At 30.0% G+C, this 26,027-nt stretch overlaps 2 protein-coding genes across 4 annotated transcripts in view; one reads left to right on the top strand and one right to left on the bottom strand.

The window, feature by feature from the left end:
* Window positions 1-3: 3 nt before the first annotated feature.
* On the bottom strand, window positions 4-23,968 carry LOC126903165 (uncharacterized). Of its 2 annotated transcripts, XM_050681184.1 has the most exons (5): window positions 23,715-23,968; window positions 2,386-2,492; window positions 507-871; window positions 189-310; window positions 4-129 (listed from the first exon to the last, which is right to left on the bottom strand). In XM_050681184.1, the coding sequence occupies exons 2-5, from the start codon at window positions 2,489-2,491 to the stop codon at window positions 39-41; spliced, it is 684 nt and encodes a 227-aa protein (XP_050537141.1). In that variant the 5' UTR covers window position 2,492; window positions 23,715-23,968; the 3' UTR covers window positions 4-38. The 2 variants fall into 2 exon arrangements, with proteins under 2 accessions (XP_050537141.1, XP_050537140.1); XM_050681183.1 differs by lacking the exon at window positions 23,715-23,968 and having other exon boundaries at window positions 2,386-2,536.
* The window catches only part of LOC126903162 (integrin alpha-PS2), a 40,655-nt gene continuing 20,164 nt past the window's right edge, over window positions 5,537-26,027 (top strand). For both annotated transcript variants that reach the window (XM_050681180.1, XM_050681179.1), the window contains exons 1-2: window positions 5,537-5,799; window positions 11,154-11,382. In XM_050681180.1, the coding sequence (XP_050537137.1) occupies window positions 11,213-11,382 (170 nt within the window). In that variant the 5' untranslated portion in view covers window positions 5,537-5,799; window positions 11,154-11,212. The remainder of the gene's footprint in view (window positions 5,800-11,153; window positions 11,383-26,027) is intronic.

The following is a 26,027-nucleotide window of genomic DNA, read 5'->3' as shown; positions in this document are numbered from 1 at the left end:
GCATATACTATAATTTGTAAAAATATAATAGTTTTTTTTTACAAGAAAGGATAGTAAAAATTATATGAATCGATATTTAAACGAATACAGTCTTCTGTATAATGATCAAACATTAAACAATAATAACACCTGTAAAAACAAAAAAAAAGTTAATTAAATTTTTTACTGTTATATCATTTAATAATTACCGTTGGCCATATATTCGTCCAATTATCACTATGTCCTTTGCCCAATTTGGTCGCGTAGAATCAATGACGAACTCCGCTTTTTGCGGAGCTTTATAGTATCGATAACGACCAACTATATCTTCCTAGAAAAAAAAAATTTTAACTTCAAAATTGTTTTCTTTTTATTTGAATTCATCAATATATCGTCTATGTGACTGAATCGTGTATCACGATTTTAAAGATTATTTTGAAAGAAACAAAAAATAAATTATTTTTGTATAGTATATAATGAATAATTTTTTGAAATTCTTTATTACTGCAATATTTTAACATGCTTACCCTCTTGAAATAATAGCATTTCCCATTATTGGAAATAATCCTTCCAACTTCATTCTTATTTCCAAAATAACGTATAATTCCTTCTCCATTTCTATTGGTTTCCAAACTATCTCCTTCATCAACAATTTCTTCGTTCTCTGTCATACAATTTAAGCAATCAACCTCAGTATCTATGTTTTGAATGTTTAATAAGTGCGTGTCTTCTTGCGACTCCGCAGAAACCATAACATGTTTAAAGCCTTCTTCTTCACTCTGTTTTTCATTTACTATTACACCTACGTTTTGTATATCAATATCTTCATTTTGAATTGTGACCAATTCCGTCTGGTTATTACTATTTAGACATATGTCATGCGCAATAACTTCTAAATAATAACATATAAAATTCTATTATTATGATTGTTTAAACATTAATTAGTTAAAAATTAATTTTTTGTGTTGACAGATTTTATATAAAATTATATTAAATGATATCGATGCAATCACACATAGTATAACATCTTAGTAACAGTAAGCTAAACTAAGTAGGCTTATAACATTGACACACGGACACACGTATACTACAGAAGGGCAGACATAATACGAGTGTCTCAAACACCAATAATTATTGACTTTTTACTATCATCGCCACTATTACTTATTCAAATAAATAGAATTTTACAAAGAACATGAAGTTTATTAGTCTTTACAACAGATATTTTAGAACTTGCACCAGACAATGGTTATTACATCTTTGGGAAAAAAAACCGTTACTCCCTCTAAAGCTTTTGAAACGTGTAGGAATATTATATTTCCAATAGGAACAAATATTAATTTTTGAACACTCTTTTCGAAATGTATAAACGCAAAAGTACACGTCAGTTACTGCCTAAACAATTTCAACAAATTTCACTTAAAGAAAAAATTGAAATCTTACAAAAAAATAAAAAAAGGTTATTAATTTTATTATTGCAATAATACGTGTAATAAAATGAGGTTTTTTAACAGCCGCAGCAATGAACGTCTTCCAAGCATAGATAACTTAATGCAAATGGTAGCTGTCAAAAGCAGCCCTTATCAGCGGCTAGCTTCATTTGAATATTTTCGTCTGCTATTTTTCAACTTTTTTGCATTAAGTTATCATATTTACTAAGCTAGCTGTTGTCGTCAGCCTATCATACTCACGATTTATTTATCACTCTTATACACTACCAAAGTTTCAACAATTTGCATACCAGCCTAATGTTACAAAACAACTAAAAATACCATTAGCCGTGGCTTGAACACTATCCTGTCATGTTCTTGAACATTTCCAAGATCAAGATTTTGTATAAGGAATTCATAAAATTAATGAGACACCTAAAACGCATACTTTAATACGTTTCAGGCGTCTCGATATAGTGTTCAGCCTTCTGTCGGTTATTTTCAGGTGGCCATCAATATAATTCAATTATACTATTATAATATTAATAATTATTATTATTTTATAGACCATCTAAGTAATGATATTACTAAAACTATTACCCCTAACATAGTAACACTAAGTCTCATACATCTTAAATACTCTTAAATCTCAACTTGTTATCCAAAAAGCCATAAATCAAATCATTGTAAGAGTGACACAATTTATCTACAGTTCTTTATTTGAAAATAGATAAGCGCAATTTTCTATTTTAACCCAGGTAAAGAATTTGACGATGTTGATCACAGTATTATATTGCATAAATTAAAAAAATAAAATTAAGGAGAGCACTTTAACATATGTTTTGTCTTACTTAATAACAGAAAACAACATATTAAAATAAAAGAGTGTATTAATTCTTTGTACTTATTGAAATGCTGGATACTGAGAGAATTTTTGTTGACTATCTTTTTAGGCTAAATTTAATTAAAAAATTACCTGGATCAGATTGAGTTAAGAGACCACCTTCATTGGACTTCTTTTTCTTTGAAATACAGCACGCCAAATATCTTACCAATCGACCAAAAAAACTATTCTTCTTCATCCTTTTAATGTTGTAAACAACAAAATCAATGTAACAAAACAATTGTTTTCAAGTTAATAATAGTTAACAGAAATAAAATAATATTTTATATTATATTATAAGGACAAAAAATTAATCTTTATTCGCAAATTTAATAATAATCTAATATGTGTTTGATTGTAAACATCAATGTTTCAATACAGGTATCAATGGCAACTTATATTTTTATGATTATAAGATATTTAAATAATTGCATTAAATTAAGACATTTTCAAACATAAAACACTAAACAACTGTATTAATAATATACAATTTATTTATCATTACAAATTTACATAAAATATGATTTCTTTAATTTTGACAACTATTTAAATTATATAATAGCTAATTATTAGATACTAACATACAAAAAATACGTGTGAAGTTGTAAAATATTACTGGTTTTAAGTAATCATCAGTATACATAATTTTAATTATGATTCATATTATAAATTACATAAGTTAGATAATATTTAATGTTAAAATATAATCTCAATATGGCGAATATGATGAAAAAATAACATTTTTAACAAAAATTACTATTTTCGAATTTAATTTCCAAATAACATTAAATATGATATTATTTATTCAACACTGTTATGGTAGTTGCATTGACTTCAGTTATCTTTTAACTAATTTATTTTAATCGTTGATTTGTAAAAAAATTATATATGGAACCAGAGAAAAAATTATGTGCATTATCTTCAACTTTATGTAACATATGTTTATGTTTTTAAACAAAAAATTGTATAAATTTGAATTTAAGATGTATCGATTACACCATAATTTATGATACTAGAGATTTTAATATATTTCAATCTAGTTTATAATTCTCTATCTAAATATGCCAGTGATTTATAAAAAATTTGTCTTAGAACATCCATATCTAAATAATAGTAATAATAATAAGATTCAAAACAAAGTAGCACAAAATGTATCTCTCGTGGATGATTAAAAATTTAAAGCCTTTTTTGTGAAACGACTTTTTCGGATAGGCGCAAGTAAATTAAGATCTTTATTTTATGCTCACTAGTTTTATTGAAAATTTATTTTTTTATTTTATCTCTGACGTACTATTAATTGATCCTATGTTAACTTAAACAGATTAAAATATATCATATTGACTTAAATAACTAATTACAAGAGAGCCTTGTCATACTTTTCGAATTATTTACACAAATTATTTTGATTTTGTAATATATATTCTAATAAAATAATAAACTTGTAAGAAACCCATTATTTTTTATTATACTCTCTAGTAAAACATGTTACTTTTATGTCGCTCGTGATATCAGCATATAATTCTTAAAACATATGCTTTAAAAATTTCTGTTCTTTTTGATGAAAAGTATTTTTTTATTCGTAAGAAAAATATTGACCTTCTCTAAATATAATAATACATAATATATTTTATTTGAACTAAAATAAACATTTTATTTAAATATATTTAAATTTTTAAATTACATTTTTATAATTTGTCGACGTATTTGTAAAAAAAACACACATGTTGATTTTAAAGTGTTCACTGGACTTAATGTAACAATTGATGTCCCAGTATAATAATTAAAAGTAAATACTTCTATTCGACTAAACATTTTCTATAGAGGTAAGTGATACTTCTTAAAATCATATTGTAACCTGAAATTCAGTTTCACTATACAAGGTGTCTTTTAACATTAAGAGTTAATGAATTTAAATAATGTTGTATAAAGAAAATTAAAAATTAAATTAAAAAAAAAAAATTCAAACTTGATTAATTTATTTGCCGAAATTCTTTTATTAGTTCAAAAAATTAGTACACAGTCTAAAAAAAAATAAAATAAGATTATTTTTGATATTTGTTTTAATTTTAGTAGACATATTTTATTGCTAACATGTTTTAAATGTATTTTAAATAGAAATAAAAATACAACCAAAACTAGAGTATAACATAAATGCATTCTCATTTTTCAAAATTAAAATATGATTTCCTTAAGTAATTTTTAAACAACATTTTTAGCAATTAAATTTTGATACGCGTATTTCAATTTAGTAAACCTTTCAACAAAAATATAATCTAAAATTATTAAAAACATAAACATTAAATTGAAAAACATTTTTTGATATGGAAAAAAATTAATAAAATCTCACAATAAAATTTGCTAAAACTATGATTTGATATGATATATTATGAAACATGGAAAAAGTAATCTTACTGCGAAAAACATTTTTCTGTACTGAAATCATAAATGGCTTTATATTAATATAATATTTTTCAACATTTTTGGGGGTACTTAACACTGTAAAACACCCGCCTACTTAAATTGTGTCTAAGATGTCACGCTTTATTTTTGTCTTACAATAATTTTACAATTCAGAATTAGAACAAAGATTTTTGTTATACTGAAAATTAAACTCTCTATTTTTTATAAATAAGTTGTTAAATAAATAGTAATGATGTTATCTGCTTAAATATGTGTTTAATATTTAAATACAAGTTATGAATTTAAAAATGTTAATTATTTCAACTCATTTTATGGTATAAAATTTATTTATAAAATGGTATAATTTTTTGGTATCTCTTTCTAATTTATGAGATTATGGACGTTAATAGGGGTAGTGTTTTCAATAAATGCATATATCAGCGAATTCTTACACTAATTTACCTAATGCAAATGTTGATACACTCGTGTTTTCTAATAACATTAAAAAATATCTATTAATAAATATAGATGATAAAATTATATTAAAAAGTAAACCTCTTCATACTTATGTTGATATAACGTTTATAGTTGTATGTAAAATTGAGTTAAATAATTCATTTTTATTGAAAAAAATAATTATAAATTACGAACAATTACGAACTTCTAGTGTACATAATGTTGTCTATTCGTGCGCCTTAATTGATACATATTGAAACCCGCTTAAATTATAATAAAGTTTAACAAAGAGAGCACTCTAGCGGAGTATTTTTTGTGACAAGCACAAGATGCACCGGAGTAGGAGAAATATTAGGGTATGTTTACAGAGAGACGGTATCACGACTGTGGTGTGCGTTTTAGCCCGCCAGTTTTGACTCGTGTGTCGGATAGCGCGCCAAAAATACAAAATTAATTTATAGTGTTTTAATAATAAATCGCTTCACAGTTTCGGTTTGTATGGTGTTCGTAAGCGCATGTTTCTCTTAGACAAATTTAGTGATCGTAAATCTTGCCTATTTTTTTAATTTTAACTAATATTTCTTTTACTGTGAAATAATTAAGTGTACAGTGGGTTCCTAGCAACATTTAAGGCGCTTCTTTTTAATCACTGTGAGTAGATTCTTTAGTATACTATCAATGATATATTATCTATATTTTAATCTGCCAAAAAAGAAATGGATAGGTTTTTTATATTTTTTTGAAAATATTTTAATATTTATAACTCAAAGTAATATTGTAAAAATTTCACAATACATTTTCACCAAAGAATTAAAAGTTTGAAAATAATTCAATTTTTTTTTATCAAAATAATCATTAAGTCGATTAAAAATAATTCGTACAAATAAATTTAAACTTATAAAAACCCTTTAAATTATTTTAGCTTTAGTTGCGTCTATTGTACGCGGAGTACATTTGTAAAGTATTATAAACTTTGGTTTACAGGGCGCTAAAATTAAAATAATGATGCGTGGATGAGAAATTGTAATGGCTCACTTTAAAGTGGCAACTGTAGTGTAACGTCTTTGAAATTCTGAGAAAATATTTTGATTTTACTCGGTTTTATTACATGTTCAGTTCTAAGTTAATTATAGTTTATAGTAAATTCCACGAATATAAATTAATATGATTGTATTATAATACTTTTATACCTCTGTATGAATTAGCATCGCATTTATTTTCCATTTTAACTTATGGTAAATACTTTTCGTTATTATTAAATAATAATAATTGAAAATTTTTCAATATGGTTTAATTTAGGCCGATTAGTTTAGAATGATTTTTTTTGGAAATGTTAGTCTGATCCTAATTTCAAATCTTAAGTGAGATTAGGTCAGGTATTCAATTAATTTGTAAATAATTGAGAATAATGTTAGGTATATGTGCAGGTTTTGATTTGAAAAGATGCGGCACAGACAGTGGTGCCGATTTCTTTACAAATGTATTGTGGATGCAATATATTTTTGGGGTAGGTGACAATAATATTAAGAAATAATATTTATTTTACTTGTTTGTAATAAATTTTATAGTTAAAGCGTCAAATAACATCATTAGTCTCTAAAAGATTTCTTCATATTTTAAGTATTTTTTTAATAAAATGAAAAAAATAATAATTACTAAGGTTACATATTTAGAGGTGTTAATTTAATTTTCTTCTACAAAAAATTATTTTTATTAAACAATGCATATAATTTTTCTAAGTTTCTGGGGGTCTGATTTTTCTTAGTCCTTCCCATCATCTGATCATCACCCATTATTACTACCATTATTTATAAATAGATAACAACTTTAAAAACAAAAACCTATGTATACATAACTTAAAAAATTATCTCCCCCTTCCCCAAAAATAACACTTAAAAATAATTTAGTTATTTAATGGTATAGTGTTTGAACATCTCATACCTCTAAAAATTATTTCCAGTCATAAAAAAATTATTATTTGTGTAAATAATGGCACTCGGGGTATTAAGAAATGTAAAAATTTTTAAAACTCTGAAATCCGATTGGGTTTAATTGAATTAATAATCAACATTCCTACGAATCTGCTTTAAAAATAAACTTCTGTTTAGTTTTAATAACTAAGCTATAGTAAGTTACTATGATAGACCATTTATTTTTGGAATTATCAATCAGTTTACACAATTAATACGCTTTATTGAACTCATCAAAAGAGAAACAGTGTACTTATACAAGGTAGAGGTGTTTTTGTAAAAAACTAAGAATTATAGTTATGGTTTTGACCGAGTTTTATTTCTGAAAGTTGTTCAACCGCGAATGAATTTCCTGGCACTAGATGTTTTGTCGATTTTCGGGTGTTACGGAGGAATTGCATGACATTAAAATTTATACTTTTTTATTCATACTGATATTTAAATTTCCCTGAGTCACCAAGATAAATTTCAATCTTAGTGACAAATTGCTTAGTTTATCTGGAACAACGAGTATACTTTAAATTTTTAAATTAGTTAAACTTAGTTAGTTTATAGACTCATTTTATGGTAATTGTAAATATTTATTTATTTTTTTTTTATGTCACAAAAATGCTGTACCAAAACCATATATTGACTTTTTATTCAAATGTATAAGTTTTTATATTTCGTATAAAACAAATTTAGTTATGATTAATGCTTTTGTTGACTCATTATTTTTCAATTATGGCACATTATTATGTTTTTACAATCAGACTAGACAATTTTCTATTTAAAACCTCAGTGGTGTTCATTCACTGGTGATGTTACCCTATTAGATAATACAAGGATAATAAACGATGATGTAATATACATGGACATTATTATTATAATGGTACACTAAACTTAATTAAAAATATATAATATTAATTTTTTATAATCAAATATGCTGCAATGTCTATTTTCTAATTAAAATTTATTGTATTCAAATAAGTTTGTAAATATTTCCATTCTAATTACTTCTATACTAATTTTTGACATTACGACGTCATCAGTACTTTTTTTAAGTCCTAATATTCGGTTAGGAACTCATAACCATATTTTATTGTAGCAAGTACAGTGACGAACAGACTTGTATAGAGCTAATATACCAGCCGTCGCCAGGTATATGGCGATCGGAGTATATTGTGTTGGTCACGATTAGGTCAAATGTTAAGTATGGAGCTTCTTATCGAAGATATCATCCACTTGCGGTCAAGTAGGCACCTAAAATCTTATATTGATTTATTGTCATCTGTTATGTATAATAATAAATGGGTTAAATATTTAAGGCCCCGTTAGACGAGGAAAATAATGATACAATAATAATAAATATAAAAAAATGATTTCTTTATCACATTTTAATTTTAAGGACTTAAAAAAAATAGATGTGTCACTAATAGTTTAATTTAAAATTCTCTAGTGGTGTATGATTAGGTACAGTGATGTAACAATGTTTTTTTGAATAAGGAAAATATCAAAAAGCTATCATAGCCAAAAATAATTTCTGGTAGTGGTACATACTGAAATTTTATATTTTATACCTCAAATATTTTTATCTATTACCAATGCTCCCCTCCTCGAAAAACATTTGTTCAGAAAAGTACATTATCGTTTTGTACATAAAAAAACCTAAAATGTGGATATCAATATTATAGTTTGTTATTGGCGCCTTTAAACATTTTTTGTCTGTTACTATAGTTGTTCTGGAGATCATTATATAAAAATTAACAAATGGACGACACATACGTAGTACCAGCTGTTAGACATATTAAAGTTATTTATCGTTGAAAATAATTGTAATATTTAATTGTTTGTTATTTTAAGTTATGTATTATTTAATTTTTTTGGGGAGTCGCAAAGTATATGTTTTAATTTTGATTTTAGTAATTATTCATAGGTCTATTTAAAATTAAATACACTCTATAGCTAACAATATTATTAAGTTAATTTTTTTAAAAAGTTAATTGGTATAATTTTTATGCAGCTCTGACCAACAAAATCCATCCAGCTATTAACACAAACTGAGTCATTTCTTTAAAATTAGATCAGCACATAATGGATTGGTGCCAAAATTGTGTTTGGCCAGAATGATCAATTCGTTAACAACAGTCATGAATGAAATACTAGCTTATATAAGTGTAACTTGTAAACACGAGAAACAAGAACTACCTTAATATATAGAGACATGTGTTCAGAAAATTTCAAAATGAATTATTATATGTTTTTTTTCAAAATTAACTACGTGGATGATTAAAAATACCTGTTTATTTTAGTAGAAAAATTACATTTTCAATTGTTGAAAATATAATTTTGATTTTTTTCCTTGCTGTGTGAAAAATCTTGTGATCAATGACACTTTGATATTTTAGATAAAAAGGCTCATCGTTCAAACCTCATGACAATATCGTTATATTCTTTGGCTATTGTATTATTTGTTATGTACATATTGTCATCAATTCAATTCGAAATCAAACTAATGTGGTCGTGAAATGAATTGATCGTCAATAATTGAACTCTAAAGTTATAGTATAAGGTAACGCGCACATCATACGTTTTTTTAAGCGTTCAATAAGTGGGCGTGAATCTTCCTACGAAAACGTTTTATGAAATTACCATAATAAATGGTTTTGCTCATTTCGAAGTGATATGTGGTTGAATAACAGCTAACCCTTCTCGATTTTTGTAATGCTTACCGGTTCATCGCAACCCATTCCATGTTGTTCGTGCACACCGTAATATGTTGATTTATGCAAAACTGGAGCGTTTTGTGCTGGACAGTTTCACGACACTTTAGTGTCACGAACGGGCACGCGCATTTTTATTTGTGTGCTGCTATATGTATGTATATACACGTGTAAAAAACATAATACACGGGTACAATAATATCATATTATATGCAGAGGTTGTTTTAGGGCAACCCCGCCAGCGACGGGTAGCCTCGTACTCATGAAAGCTAAGAAAAGGGTAAACAGATAAAAATCGCTGTACATGGCCCGTGGGAATGAAATGCACGCGGGTTTTTTATCAAACATGGAAATATCGTATTGTCTCCTCCACACACGTATTCGCGGATATCATTTTTTTTCGATCGACTGTCGACAATTATTTTTGTCGCGCGCATATAATCAAACGTAGAGCTTAGATTCATAGCTTTCTTAACGAACAACTATATTTTACTGTAGTTGTCTCATAACAGCCTCGTATAGCATTAGCTTGTCATAACAAACGCACGTTCACTGACCCGCAAGTGACGTTTATTATTACCGCAACGATATGATTCGGATTGATGAGGTGATCTCTTTTGTGGCCTCGAGAGATCTCTGTGTTATTAGTACATCCGAGTATTTGTGGTTTGTTAGAAGAAAAAAAATGGACCACCTTGTGTGTTCCAGAAAATGATGTAATTTATTAAAGAGCTTAATTTAAGCAGGATTCTTAACCAAATAAAAATTACATTTACTTTTAATTATTATTTTTGACCGATAGATAACACCGCCCCCTCAAATGTGACTCTAGTCCTCCAGTTCGTGTTATAATAACATACGAAGTCGATTTAAATTCTAAAATGGCAATGCACTTGTTTGCTTATAAAATTATTTTGTAGCATCGTTTATTTTTTTATCTTATTATTAATATTAAATACGATTAAAATCAACTATTTCAACTTGGTTGATAACAATTGTTATGTTATTTGCGAATATCGTTGAAATGATTTCGAGAGTGGGATTGAATAAATGTAATAATTTATATGGTAGATACCAAAAGTGTTCTGTAAAACACAAAGATGTACCAATAATACATTGAGACAGACTGAGTGTACCAGTTTTATTAAGGAGCCGATATCGCGATGGCCCGTAAATCGTACTCGTGTCGTCCGAGCGCATTTCTTTTTTTATCTATCTTTTCACGGCCCGCAGACATCTTCATACAGTCTGCGCGTGTATTTTAACTATATGTATCACTGTAAACGTGCGCATTTAATTAAAATTCATTTCGTTTTCCTTCAAATTGTTTCAGGGCTCAATAGAAGAACACACTTGTTTATTATGATCACGGGCCGAGCATAGCAAATCGAGATGACCCTATCGTCATCACGCATCCGTTTTTTAGCCGCTTTTCTATTATGCACGTTGTGTGTAGTAGACGGGTTCAATGTAGATGTCAAGAACTGCATGAGGTATCAAGGGCCCAGAGGGTCTATGTTCGGGTTCAGCGTAGCCGAACACAAGGAAAGAGGACGTTCATGGTAAGTAAACTAATTTTGAAATCATAACAGTTCGATCATGGCGATAAAATAGTTTTGTACTGGCACTTGTCATTTGCTCGAAATCGAATCTATTATTTAAATTTATTGTCGTATTGTTAATGTGTCATTTATTCATTGTTATTCCTCACACAAACCGATACGAACGTGCAATATAATTAGCAACGTGTACCTCTCAGTTACCACGTAACAACTGTGTTAGCGTTCTACGACACGATGGCATAATATCTCCATTTTAACATATTTGGTAAGCCGTAAAAAAAGCATTACAAAATTTTGTCGTACTACTAATTTAGTTGCGATATTATTCTCTTTCGTGACCCGAGTTCTGACATTTAAAGCTAAGCGCAGACACACAACATCATTAAGGGCAAACAATGACATTTCACGAGTAAATTTTTGCCGAACATCCACAATTGTATTGAAAACCATTAAAATATTCTCGAAAAAACATTCAATCGATCATTTATTTAGAGTGATCGACTTTCTTGCGGAAAATTATAAATAGTAGTATGGAATTTTCTATATTATCTCTGCTGTAAAATTTGTTTTCCACTCGTGTCATTATTCTTATTGATAGCGATATCAGAGACGTATTTAAAGACAATCCACGACACTAACCAGTTATTTATGCTTATATGGATTCAGGCTAAAATAAGTAGATACGTCATGCTTGGACGATCACGTCCGCGAAATAGTATAGTCGTGGAATATGCGTCATATCGACCAGTATTACTACATGACCAGAGTGATATGAGATATCCTCCTGTAGTTCTTAAACTATTGAGAATATACGTACCCAGGTATAATGTAAGGATTTTTCACGGCTAGTCCATTAAAATTCTAAACTACCTTACGCAAACCCCCTCTGGTTTCAATCGTCTCGGTATATTCCGCTCTGCATTAATTGTACTGTAGGCTTTTTATGAAATATATCAATTAATTGAGCTATCCAATACATTTGAGAGTTATTTTATCTTTTTCAATTCTTATATTAGCTATAATAAAACTCATAACTACAATAAAAATCAATTATACAATTAACAAATACATATATAATGTACTAAATGTTTGTGAAAGTTTTCTTTTGCATATCTGTTGCGCTAAAGTTGTCTGTTAGGTTATAGCCTGGCTCCCATCGATATTGATTTAATTAGACAATTTAAATTATAACCGTGTGTTATATTGAAGTAGATAATCATGTATGGAATACGTTTCGCGTAACGCGTCTGGAGAGGAGTATTGAAATTCATGAAATTTGCGTAGGACGCATTTTAAAAAAAACATCTTCCGTTTATCGAGACGATCTTCCATTTATTTAACTTACTCATAAAAATGATAAAATTTGCAAAACGGTGTGGTTATTTGATGGAAATTCTTGTTATTCTCATTTGTACCTGTTCGACTGGGCATGGTTGAAGTATTGAGATACCGAACTATTAATAAAGTAACAATAATTGTTACTTAATGATTAATTATTATTCATAATACCTCCTTGGTATTTTTATTTGAATTTTAGTATCGGCAGTACAACTAATTTTAAGTTTTATCGAATCATAAGACCCAACTGTTTGTAGAGATTCAATGATAACGTTTTCGAATAAGTTGAATTTTTTTGTTGCTAAAGTAATTACTCATTCTTAACTATCTTTGAAGTTTTAGTGTTTATCGCGTCTACAGTAAATTTGGAATGGTACGGAGGTTGGCGGCGGATAGTAAGGGAATTGGTTGAGAGGGTTGAGTCCAACGTGTTCCCCTCAGATATTATCCTTTTTTACTCCCACATGACTTCCGCCATCTGGACCAGACTTTATCCATTAGCCAAGAAACCGTCATCACGTCCATTGACACTACATAGCGTATTGACGCAATTATGACTTGCAATTAAAACTTTTTTACTAGGTATAATGTCGTTTAAGTAGTTTATGTTACCCACACATACAGAACTAATGCGACGTATAATGACGCGGTTTATTTTTATACATCATTGTTCGATGGTTAAGAAGTCGTTTCTGAAGTTTAAGTTGTACCACTTAAGTAATAATTTTTTAACATATAAATTACTCGGCGTACGAGATGGACGTCGACCATGTCTTTTGTTTCCGTTTTAACGTCGCCGACTGAATATTTTATTATAATTGAACATGCCGATGGATGTGACTGTCTTAGTTAAAAGGTAGGGGAAAATCAAGATTAACAAACGTATATCGTTTCATTTTATACGAATATAATCGCTGTACGTGAACGGACAAGCGCCAAAATGTGCACACGACATACAAAAGAAGATCCATTGTGTCAAAATTATCCAAACCGAGTTACGATTTTAATATTCCAATGAAATATTTATTGTCGGTTTATGAAGAACTCCAGTGTGATTTCTGCAATTGGCGGCCAGCAAGGATTAACAAATTACATGTCTTTCGCGAGAAATTTTCCAAATTAATTCTAATGTGCTTACCGAACAAAAACTAACGATAATTTTGTTTAGTTGCCAGTTAGAATACCGTTTACACAATTAATGAATCAATTAAAATTACATTTGATAAGATTATTGGTAAAATGTGTTTGCTTATCCGCCTTTATGGATTTTAATTTCGCATTAATAGTTACTACTTAAGTATGTTTGATTTTCGATGTTTATAATTCTGCTTTATAAAAGCTCATTAAAAAATTAATGTCGACATATTTTTCAACAATGTGAACTCATTAAAAACTGAAATCGGACTCAAAAGTTATTTTCTATACAATATTTTATTTAATGTCGTGTGGACTAAAGACGTCTTAACCCCTTTGAGTAACTTTAGCTTTAGAGTCGCATTGATTTTCCAGCAACCAAATTCACTTGAACGGACAAACGAAATGTTAAACAGTGACCTTTTGCACATTCTTAGTGTATAAATACTAAGCGATCCTTTCGACATTTTTTGTTCCGTAGTAGTAGTCATTAGACAACTATTCTAAAGGCGACGGAACCGACTATCAGTCTGTTTGCCACCCAGCAGTACTTTATTTTGTTTGTATACGTTTCTTTGAATCATTAGCCAGTAAAATTCCACAGACAGCTGCCGGTCTCGGTGCTCCTCTCGAGTCTCATCCATCATGACCGTCTCTGATTGAAATATAAACAGGGAGAGAACGCTTTTAATACAGGAGGAGGCCGTGCAGAGTTATGGTAGCACAACATCACGCCATTTCAATAGGTCTTTGATGAAGATGAGGTAGTCGCCCTGAGGATCAATTATATACTTGTGCCGTACGTATATACTTTTATTGTGCCTATTGTCGATACGATGACAATGTTGCTCCTGAAAACGGATTATTCCGTCTCAACGAACGATTAACCTGACCGGTAAAAATATACTCTGGATAAAAAATAATGTTTTTACAATTTTTTTTCCCCCCATACGAGCGGTTACTCGTGTTATTACACACAATGGAAAGCACAACATATGGTACGCGGGATGGAATCTGACTCACGAATGAAATGCAAATCAATAGTGTATAACATAATATAAATAGAGTTGTAGTTATTTTTACGGCGAGTTGCCGTTGAAACAATTATCTGTTTCATAAAAACTGTAGAGTATCTATAGGTATTAGGTATTTGTACAATTACAGGTTGTCACAAAACAGTCGTTCTGTAATGTGAAATTTGCATATTTTTTGAAATGCTAGATATTATAATTTATTGCTGAAAAAAACTACATTATGTTGTGTGCAGTCTGAACAGAAGCTCGAAACAATGATGGCGTATCAAATCTGACAAGTCACAAGGAGTGTATTACATGATTATCGTTTGACTGCATTATACAATTTACTGTGTGTTTTATGCTACGACAATTTTATCAGATTAAAGGATATTATGCAGTGAACCGAATAAACGTTTGTCTAATTTCCAGGGTTACGATTTAAAATGTAATGGGGCCATATGGTTAGGTCGTGAGCGCTTTGAGACCATTGTAGACCTATAAACGAAGCACCCCGACAGTTAACGGTGGGTTTTGTTTCTCCTACCTTTTTTAACTCGCCCAGATGATCTTTTTCGGAAGCATGACTTGCTGAAGATATTAAGAAAATAAAGAGACACCATGTGTGGTTCGGGTTCGGCGTGCAGTTGTTTAGATGGTAAACTTAGTCAACGACATGGTTAAAAAAACAGAATTCATATAAATGTTATTATTGTGGTAAAATGGAGAAGAGATTTTGGCAAACAATCCGATATTTCTATTGCTTATAATTATAAGTGTACACAAATAGAAAGTCCAGTTCATGTTTTATTACTATATGAAATAACTGTGTTCCACTTAAATTTTTAAAAATATGTTTGCCATCATTACACTTTTCGATCTAACTTTGAGCGTATAAAACGTACAGCTACTTCAGTTCAAACTTTGAAGTAGAGAAACGTTTTTGCTATCCATCCGACTTTGATAAAAATTATTCATCTATTGCGGACGATAATTTATATTTCTCGTTTCTAAAAATTATATTCGGTAGAAATATCTACCGAGTAACATTGTTCAGATTATAGTAAAATCGATCGTTGTGTGTACGTTAAAAATATTGGGTACATTTTAAACGGCTATGCACATGTTTTCCACATTTTACGATGCGTACATTTTGTACAAGAATAACCTTTTGGTTTCCTTTGTTTAATTTGATCTGTAATCCAACGGAGTGAACGGTTAAAACTGAAAGTTCAATACTTTTACACTTGGAAAATTCAAATTTCTTACAATAAACGTTAAGTGTAAATTCGAGTGAAAAAAAAACAAATAACGTAACACTGAAATTAATTATTAGTTACACGCAAATCGATTATCGAATTACTTCAGTAACTTTTAAAACAATGTTTAAATGTAAACAGTTTTAATGCGTAAACAAGAAATAAAAATATTTTACACCAATAAATTGAAATACGTGCAGTTTATTGCAGTTAATAGGAAATTCTAATTTAATGTTAAAAAGTAGTCAGTCTAAAGCAATGTGGCGGTTAATGTTAATTACGCAATCATTTAATTGAAATAAATTCAGAAATTATAACTTCATTAAACACATGCCATTTCAGGGGGGCGGCCTTAACAAAAACAGCGCATATTTAAATTTGCGGTTTACTGATACGAAAGAAAGTTTTACTTAAATAATAATTTTACTTAGAAAACATAATATTAAACCGTGTTAAATTTAATTCCAAGCCGAATTTTGAAAACGTGTTTACTACACATTTTTTTATCGCGCAAGTTGTTCAATTGGAGTGTTTGTATTATGTCATAACAATACCTGTAAAAGAAAAAAAAACCCATTAGTGAGAGAAACGATTTCATTTATGGCGCACAGAACAACCTGTACGAAATACCAACTAGAGACAAGGACTGGCGACGCAACAAATTACCAACACCTACTATAGGGTAAATCTGAGGGCCAGATGCGCTGTTCTTCCGGTCGTGGACGCCACCGAGCCGGTCGCATATTTAAACGGCAACAGCCCACGAACGGACACCTACACGTCTTACGACACGGACGTTTGCCCTTAGACGAGATTTTCGTTGAAAATATCCACTCGCACGAAATGATATCGTAGTGTTGAGCCATCTGGTCGCGCACATGGACTACGTTTCGGCATGTGTTTCTCTCGATTCTACAGAAAATGATTTTTATTGACATTTTAATCTGACCCAATTACGGCACCGACTCGAAATGTCGTCTACGGTGTACAATAATGGCACTGGGTCGTTTAGTAAAAACGGGAATATTAATTAAGGGCAAAATAGCGGTAATCACCCTGTCTGCAAATATGGTACCGGCGCGCCAACAACACGGTTAGCCGTCGCGTAAAAATGTTCACAAAACCGAACAGCAGCGTATAGATACGTACAATGGAAATGATTTTCCTGTTGAAGTTAAGACGTACAAAGCAATTTCGAACCCAGACATGTAATTTATTAATAACACATACTTTACGCGCCGAGCACACTGTCTACTGATTTCTGTGCGGTGCTGCTGGACGCTTGCCCCGGTCTACTCTAAAGTGGTTTGTGGCGAACAGCACGATCACAATGACAGATGCGCCCGTCCGATCGCTGATGTCTGTGCCGGCAGTTTTGACATAATAATTATCACATTACAAAGCCCAGGTGCGCGGCATCATTTGTAATTGTGTGCACTTGTAATGAGAAACGAATTCCAGAATAAATTACTCGGTAAAAAATGTAAAAACTGAACTACACGCTCTCTTTGGTGATTCTCCGTTTGAGCGTAAACCTTTATGCCCGTCCAATAAACCCGAGTGTTTATGCGGCATAAACGTGTCGACGATTTATTCCACTAATTAAATGTTGCTTCCAACCGGTCGTGTTTGTACGACTGGGATATTTTTAATCGGTAATAACCGTAAAACACTGCTAGTGGCACGAGAGCACTGGGTGCTATTGGTGGCGGGCAATTTCGTTGTAAAGACATGTCGATTAGCCTTTGTGTGAAAATACCCAACCGCGGCCAGGGAAGTGTGTATTGTTATGCAACTCGGTTTGTAGATGCGCAGACGTGACTACGAGAAAAACGTCAACGGGATGAAGAACGCGTCAGGGTCACCCGTATGCAGTTGTTTTTCGGATAACATAATTGTTATTATTGGCGACAAAAACCACCGTACCAACCATATGGACGTATGGGAGCGCCATAAAATAGTAACCCACGCGCACTGGGCACCGCGCGTTATATGGACCGCCGTCCGTAAGCCGCTTTCCAACCGAATCCCACACGTTTTGCACACGCGAGGCAAACCGAACCGATGGACTTCTAAGAGTACAAGACGGTCTTTTTAATTGTTTCATTTCTTAGGGATATTTTACCCAACCAAAGGAGAAAAAAAATAACTTCCCATCAAACGCACGTTTACTATTTACTGCACATTTGTTTTGTACTGTCGTCATCGCCTCACAGCGGGCATCGATCCACAAACGTGTGTTGTTCTGCCCAAAGTTGATTAGTATTATTCGTATAGGATGTGTTTTCATTTATCTATAAAAAACATAAACCAATGTCGGAGATGAACCCGAGACATACCACTAGTTTTACATGCCGTGCAAGTCAACTACGCGGTCCCATTCGGTGTGTTTTGTTCATTATACAACATACTTTTTAACACTCAATGGAGACGTACGAGCTCATCGATTGTCAGAAATATCATAACTGATTCAACATGAAACACACTTATCTGTATTGATAACCTATGGCCATGCCGCGTCCGCAGTCAACGCTTGAAATTGTGTAGGCGGCACCTTGACCGTTTAAAGCCTAAGGTAATTGTTGTTTTAATGAAAAATACTATTTTTTTCAAAAACAACGTTCTTGAAATCAATTTATTATTTCCGTCCGTAGTTGTGTTTCGAAACTGTAATGTTACATTTTGTCCAATAAAACGCGACCCGAGAGAAAACTCTTCTCCGTTCGATCTATCCTAGTAATTCATTTTTTTGATTTTTTCTTATTTTCATTTAAAATACTAACGGTTTCCCATAGGATTTATGCAAACATTTATCAAACGGAAACTGTAACGTTTGCGAGTAGTTTATATTATTTTGTTAATTATTACTTGCGAAATTCCATTTGAAAGCGTACAATATTCACGATTAACACAATACAAGAACATGGGTTATCTTATCGGTACGAGTTTTATTAATTATCATAAATTGAACATATTTTCTATGACTACGCATAGGAGTATAAAAATACACATTTGATTCGTTATTCATACAAATCAAATAGTCATAATAACAAATGTAATTTCCTCGTTTTCGTTTAAATAAAAGCGTACATATTTTTGTGCCAGTTTATTAGACGAGGCTAAAGAGGAATTTCATGATTAACCATATTTTTGTACTCCCTTCTATTTTAAAATTATGACTATAAATTAATCTCCGGTTGACTGACTCATAGACAATCTAAAATTAACATGAACCAATGGCGTAAATAATACACCACTATGAACTTTTGAACGAATCATAAGGACGTTTCGTACACTGAATCATTAATTGATCAATTAATAAAATCGTTTTTTAATTTATCATCCATAACCGCCATATCTAAGGTATTCGTGACACATTTTAAATACTATAATCTCTTCTATCTGATGTACGAGATAAGTATTTTTTTAAATATTAACGCGCTGTTGCTCTATTTTAGATATTAATCCGGGTAAATGTGATTGCTCGTTATAGCGTTTTACTTAAGACCTGATCTATGTAATATGTAATATAAATGTTTATTTTTTAAATTATCCGAAAGTTTTCGCCTGGATATACTGATAATATAATTCGCTTAATTAGATGGACAGTTATTTTCACGATGAACAATCCAATTTTTGACCATTTATGGATCGTTTATGGTGTAAATTAGTACACGGCAAGTTATTCGATCGATTGCTGGTTCGTGTTTACATTTAATTAAAACTCTGTTAGGTTTACTTGACGTTAAACGTTGACTGAAAATTGACCTCGATAAAAACGTGATGAACAGATGTTTACAATGTTGGCGAAAATCACTCATAATATTTGTGTTAGTATTATTAAGTATATAATTAATAAATGTAGAATTTAATTTTTTTATTGCCTGCGATGTATGCTGGACACTGTAGGCGTTGTTCTTTTGTAAGCTTCATTAGCATGTATTGGATCCCAACTGCACAGTTTTTACAATCATTCACCCGTATGAATTTTATTGAAACTCACAGTTATGTAGCAGTGGATCGAGAGAGCTGTGTATTTTATTGTTTTGAAAATTTAGTGCATTTCAATGCAAATATAACTTCGGTATAATCGAGTTTGCCGACTCGCATTACAAAGTATTAAACTAGTTTAATGCTGAATAGGCAAAGAGATTCGTGTATATAAATGTCTATTTAATATAAAAATGAAATTATCGATAAACCATTTGGAAATCTTATTGTGTAATTTCCATCTGAAATCACAATGCATTTACCGGTTTCGGATGCATAATATTTGATTTGATATCGTTACGAAACCATTATGTTTAATCGAAATTTTGGCAATCTTTGCGATCTCGGTGTATCAAAAAGTTATTTCACGCCATAGAGAGTTTTTTCTGTTCATTCATGCTCGTCTTATGCAAGTGGGCGTCTGGTGAAGGACAACTACGCGGAGCTAACCATATAAGGTTAAGGTGTAGGTAAAATAGGCCTCGCCCTTCACTTTACTTATTAGATCATTACGCCGCTGTCGTGTTGTCTATGCATTTTACACTGCAGTAACTGTAGACCGATAGATTAAAAATCAAACTTATTTTTCTTACTATGTTTATTTTTGAAATTTACAACTCTTAATTTTTCTAGTTGCTGTTTATTTAGAGGGTCGACCACTTTCAGTTTCCTTTTATTTTGTTTCGCGGTTCATATTTAGGAATTAATAACAACCTAAAACTTATAACCTAAGAGCTCACCAAATAGGACATTTCTCAAACGTTCCTTTTTTGCGCGGGATTTTTGATAAAAAAACGCAGCGAGCGATAAACAATGAACAAAATAATGAACTTTTTTTAATGCCAATGTATTCATGACAGTACTCGCACATAAAAGGTAATTTGCGTAACCCTTCTTGTCATGAGGTAAACGGTAGTTGCGCCAAGTTGGTTTTCTAAGTTTGGAACGAACATCGTCTAAGACTAAAATAGCCGTTTCAGTCGATGCCGCAATGATATAACATTTCTCTGGGATAGGCGGCTCATCTTCGCAGACAGCTGTGGTGTCTCCCCTCCGAACTGCTCTTTGTAACTTTTACTGAGGTCCATTACAAACGACTATGATCGCATTATTATTATTTCACCAGACATTCAAAATGTACTCTCCTAGCTGATATTTGGGTGTTCTTATTTAATACAAAAAATATTGACCGACTACAAAGTTCATTGACACGTACATCGTTGTTTTTCATGTTATCACGTACAATAAATAATTAGCTCAATAATTGTGGTAAATGTACTGATAACGGTACGGCGGTTAATACGGTCGAAAGTGAGTAGGACGGGCATTGTTATCACGTCTGAGAAGATCCATAACACAATTAATACTTCAACGCCTTCAGTGGCACTAAGTAACACTACTGACGCTGTCGAGCAATTGAATTAAACAATGTCTATTTTTTCTGGAACAGATACCTATAATTTTGTAATATTAAACGAAACTTTAAATAATTTTTTTTTTTAACAATGGTTCGTTTTACATTTGAACACCATTTATGTTGGGACAATAAATAAAAATTAATCGAAATAATTTACTTATTCATTTCCGTCGTATCTATAAATACCTTTGTGCCTTCTACACGGTAGTGCCCAACACTGCCAACTTGGTGTAAACAAACACATGGTGTAATTAGTGTACGTGTGCGTTTTTTCTACACACCACTTCTTAATTCTTAAACAAACATATTTTTCGGCTGTTTGTTCGGAAATTAACCAACCGTATTGTTTACAAACACTCGACGGATTTCTCTAAGAATATTGCTTAATATAATTTGTCCAAAGTTGAACAACTAGTGTGGACAAAATAAAATGTTTTTTCAAAAATCTATTGAAGGTGCGCTAAAGTAATACCAAAAAAATTAAATATATCTGTTACACTATATGGATTCGGTTGGCAGGTATATTTCTCTGTTAATACACTCAAAATAATATTCGTAAGGAAGCGCTTGAAAAAACAAATGTATACAACACTCATGTTAGAATGCGGTTCAGAAGATGAAATTAAATATGGAATTGGAAATCTGATATTTTAGGGTTCTTTCTAGGTGGTTCAGAAGCAAGACGAAAACTCGACTTAGTCACAAGGTCCTTACAATGAAACGCAATACTATTGTCAGAAATGTTACTCATGGTGAATAAGTGAATTCACATTTTTAACAAATAAAAAAAGTTAGGATTAACAAATAATTACAACTTATTAGTAAGATTTTGGAAATTTGAAAAAAGGTCTTTTCCTAGTCACATTTTTCTAGCTTGTTCAATGTTTATTTATAAATAAAAATACGATAAATGAAAGAGTTACAACACAAAATTCGACAAAATTAAATATAATAATGATTTAATATTTATTTATCGATTTATAAATATTTTTAAACTTCATTTCTTATAAGGGTACCAATTTTATTGTTTTTTATTTGTAATATACATGTATTATTACCTTAAATGTCAGAAAATGATCAAATATAAGAAATAATTGGTCAATAACAATTGTTGAGTCAGTATTTTAGAAATTATAAACACTTAAATACATAGACTGGAGTTGAGATTATAAAATATAAGAGAAATTTAGGTTTTTAGATGTTTATGTCGCACTTTACATAATAATAGTTTTAATAGTAATTTTGACGCGGCATCGAATGGCATGCTGTTTTTATTTGTCTAAATGTACTTTTTCCAATACAAAGTAATTGATTTGAAGATAACTAATTTATTTTAATAGAAACTTGCTTTTTAGTTTTTAGTAAATTGCTCTTATGAAAAATCGTATTTTTGCAAATAGTACGTTTTCAATTGTAACCATTAAATTGTCTAAATAAAAAAATCTATTTCATTATTCTTTATAAATTCAATTTGATAAAGAGTATATAGACAAAATAAAAAAAAAAAAAATTTCGACAAAAAAAAAAGAGCTAAATTAAATTAAGTAGTACAAACATTAAATATCTTAATATTTTAACATCACGTAAAAATCTTAACTTTTTTTTAATAGAAACATAATGCATCAATAAGTGATGTACTATACAATAGAAATAATTAATATTTAGAAACATTTTATTTAGACGTAATATGAATAACAATATTAAGCTTTTAAGTTTATAAAATAAACAGTATGAACTATTCTACGTTAATTTTACTTTAATTAAATTCTAATTTTTGTTCTACATAGTTGCAATTATAACAAAATTATAGTTTAAATAATTATTATCGATATCTAATTAAAGCATACCGTTATAAAAAAAATATTTGTATCTGAATAAAATACAAAACTGTAAGTACAAAAATGAGATAAGTATTAAATAAAAGGTCATTGATTAAATTATATATGCTTATTTTATCTCAGATTTACTACGAAAAATGGTAAATAATTGTAATATGTCTAATTTTTAAGTGAAAAATGAAGTTACGCTTGTTCAATACAAATAATGTATTGTTTTCCTTAAGAACTCAAACAATAATAAATTAAAATATGTTGTATGATCAACTATCTCTTAAAGTCGAATACTCGCTGAATAATTTAAATAAAAACAGAATAAGGATTTTTAATAAAAGAATATACTTACCGTTTTGTTCATATGTGTTTTAGTGTATAGATTTTTCAGTATTTTATGTTTTGTCAGTATTATATTTTATACCTTGACAAAGATGTCCTCAATATTCAGTAGTTCTACTTAAGGTTATTTTTTTCATTTTTTATTATTTGAGCAAGGTCTTTTCAAGTTAGTATTTGTGTGTCGTCTATAATAATAAATAAACAATAGAAAATGGTAACAATCTCAAAATCTATTTGTTAACTTCAATTTTTATTACTGCCGACCGTTTAATAAATCAAGATAGAGATTTAATTACATGTTTGAGCAATTTGTATGATGTGTAGTACATTTTTTTCATGGAACTTTGATAATAATTTCTTTAGTTTTATTTTTTCCTTGTAAAAAACAGCTATATTTGATTTCAAGGCCAAACATTTTATTATAATAACACATTAATTTTACAGGAACGAGCTTTCCTCGTTGTAATAATATTTCATTGCTAGCGTGTAAAAAAATCAACTTTTGTATAATGTGATTAACATTATATTAAAATGTGTGGATTTTATATTCGTTGGGCTATGTCCACATAGTTCAATGACTATGCCACGCTATATGAATGTACTATTTACATAAAATGTATCAAATTTGATTAAGTTCTTCTGTTATTATGAGTTAAAAAAAAAAATACTGAATCAATAAATACTTATGTGTCTATAAAATTGTTAGCTAATGTTATATAAATTTTGTCTATTTTAACATTTAACAACATAGTTAAAAAAAATCACCAAAATGAAATATGTGAAATCAAAGCACATGTATTATAATAATAAATAATAAAAACATTTGGGTGGTTCATTGTAACGATTTGTCTTTCTTATATTCAGATTCGATTTGTAAGTATAAAGTATTGTTATTAGTGTAATGAGCATTGTAGGTTGATTCATTATTTTGTCGATCAAAGACTTGTTGAACAACACTTGGATTTTATCGCACGCGTAATGTGAATATAACCGAGTTTAATAGCCTTGTTACTCAATAAAATCAGTAATGCCGCATAAAATAATCGATTTACAAAAAAAAAACATTTTACTAAGTATTGGAAAGCATCGTCTGCCGCAAGTATATATACATACATAATAAAAGGTTCTTTTAAAACGAAACGCCCTGAAATATACACACAACAGGGTGTGGTTCCTTTGACCTATGCGGGAATATTCTATTTTTTTGCTCTTTCTATTAACTGTAGTTCGGTTACTTTGTTTATCTGCCTGAATTTAATTTATTGCCTTTACTCGGTTAATATTCATTTTTTTTAAACTTGATTTTTTACTGGAAACACACGGCTACAGGAAATTAGGTCACGAACCATTAAATGTTGTCCGGAAGGGACTCTATTGTCTTACGGTTGTGATTTGTTTTCTAAAATGATCACACCAGGATTGACTACTCAATATTTATTGTTAATATTGATAGTTAAATCTTTAACATCAGATATTAATCTTAGAAAATAATTAATAAACATAATTTTTGTTTAGGCCATCATTAATATTTGTTAATAATTAACAAACACAAATGATTCCTATTGAACAATTCTAATAGATCACGTAATGATTAAAAATGATACGAAACATTTTTTTCAATTACTCGTTCAATATATTTGCTTAGTGTAGGTATTATATTATCATGTCAGTTAGGAGCCAAATAAAACAAAGCACATTTCGTTTCATTTATTTTACAACTAAGGTGCCAAGATGTTAGTTTGTTCGACTGTTATAGTCACTTACGCCATCAAGAGGCATTCTTCTATTATTGCATAATTACACACGTGAGGAGTTCAAAGCGCATTAAAAACATTTTATTCTTTTGTATTGCATTAATTTGTTGTCTCTAGAGTCTGTACGTATAAAACAAATTATTAATGACTATTAAGACTATAATGGTTTCTACGTGTATTTAGTATGCGCATTACATTTATCGTATAAAACTTCTGAATATCGCCAAATAGAAATTGCATTAAACATTGAAGTCCACTAGAATTCAAGCTTCAAAAGTTGTTTAAACAGAATGTTTTTTTTATGTTACGCGCGTGTATTCTTTAGAAGATTCAAAGTAATGAATCAAGGTAGGGTCTTACATAAATTTTTATAGGCATTTTACAAAAATCGTTAAAATATATGTAAAAATTACGATGTTGTATATTGTAGACATAAACGTAAACACTCGTCCTTTTGATATGCTCCACTGCATAAATTGTTCATAACTCAGTCAATATGATTTCCTGTGCACATCTAAGGGCTCTTTTGTTTCGGGAATGAATCCATTTGCATAGGTAAATCGTTCAAG

The sequence above is a fragment of the Daktulosphaira vitifoliae genome, unplaced genomic scaffold (genome assembly GCF_025091365.1).
Source record: "Daktulosphaira vitifoliae isolate Bord-2020 unplaced genomic scaffold, ASM2509136v1 Scaffold_3, whole genome shotgun sequence".
In the NCBI taxonomy this organism is placed as follows: Eukaryota; Metazoa; Arthropoda; class Insecta; order Hemiptera; family Phylloxeridae; genus Daktulosphaira; species Daktulosphaira vitifoliae.
Note: the sequence above shows the minus strand (reverse complement) of the source record. Positions and strands in the feature narration are given on the sequence as shown.

What these genes read in the sequence shown, in the direction of transcription:
- LOC126903165 (XM_050681184.1), bottom strand. Translation starts at nt 2,491, where the DNA reads ATGAAGAAGAATAGTTTTTTTGGTCGATTGGTAAGATATTTGGCGTGC. An exon ending in AATGCTATTATTTCAAGAGG is followed by an intron (nt 311 to 506) that starts GTAAGCATGTTA and finishes TTTTTTTTCTAG; the next exon opens with GAAGATATAGTTGGTCGTTA. An exon ending in GGACGAATATATGGCCAACG is followed by an intron (nt 130 to 188) that starts GTAATTATTAAA and finishes TTGTTTTTACAG; the next exon opens with GTGTTATTATTGTTTAATGT.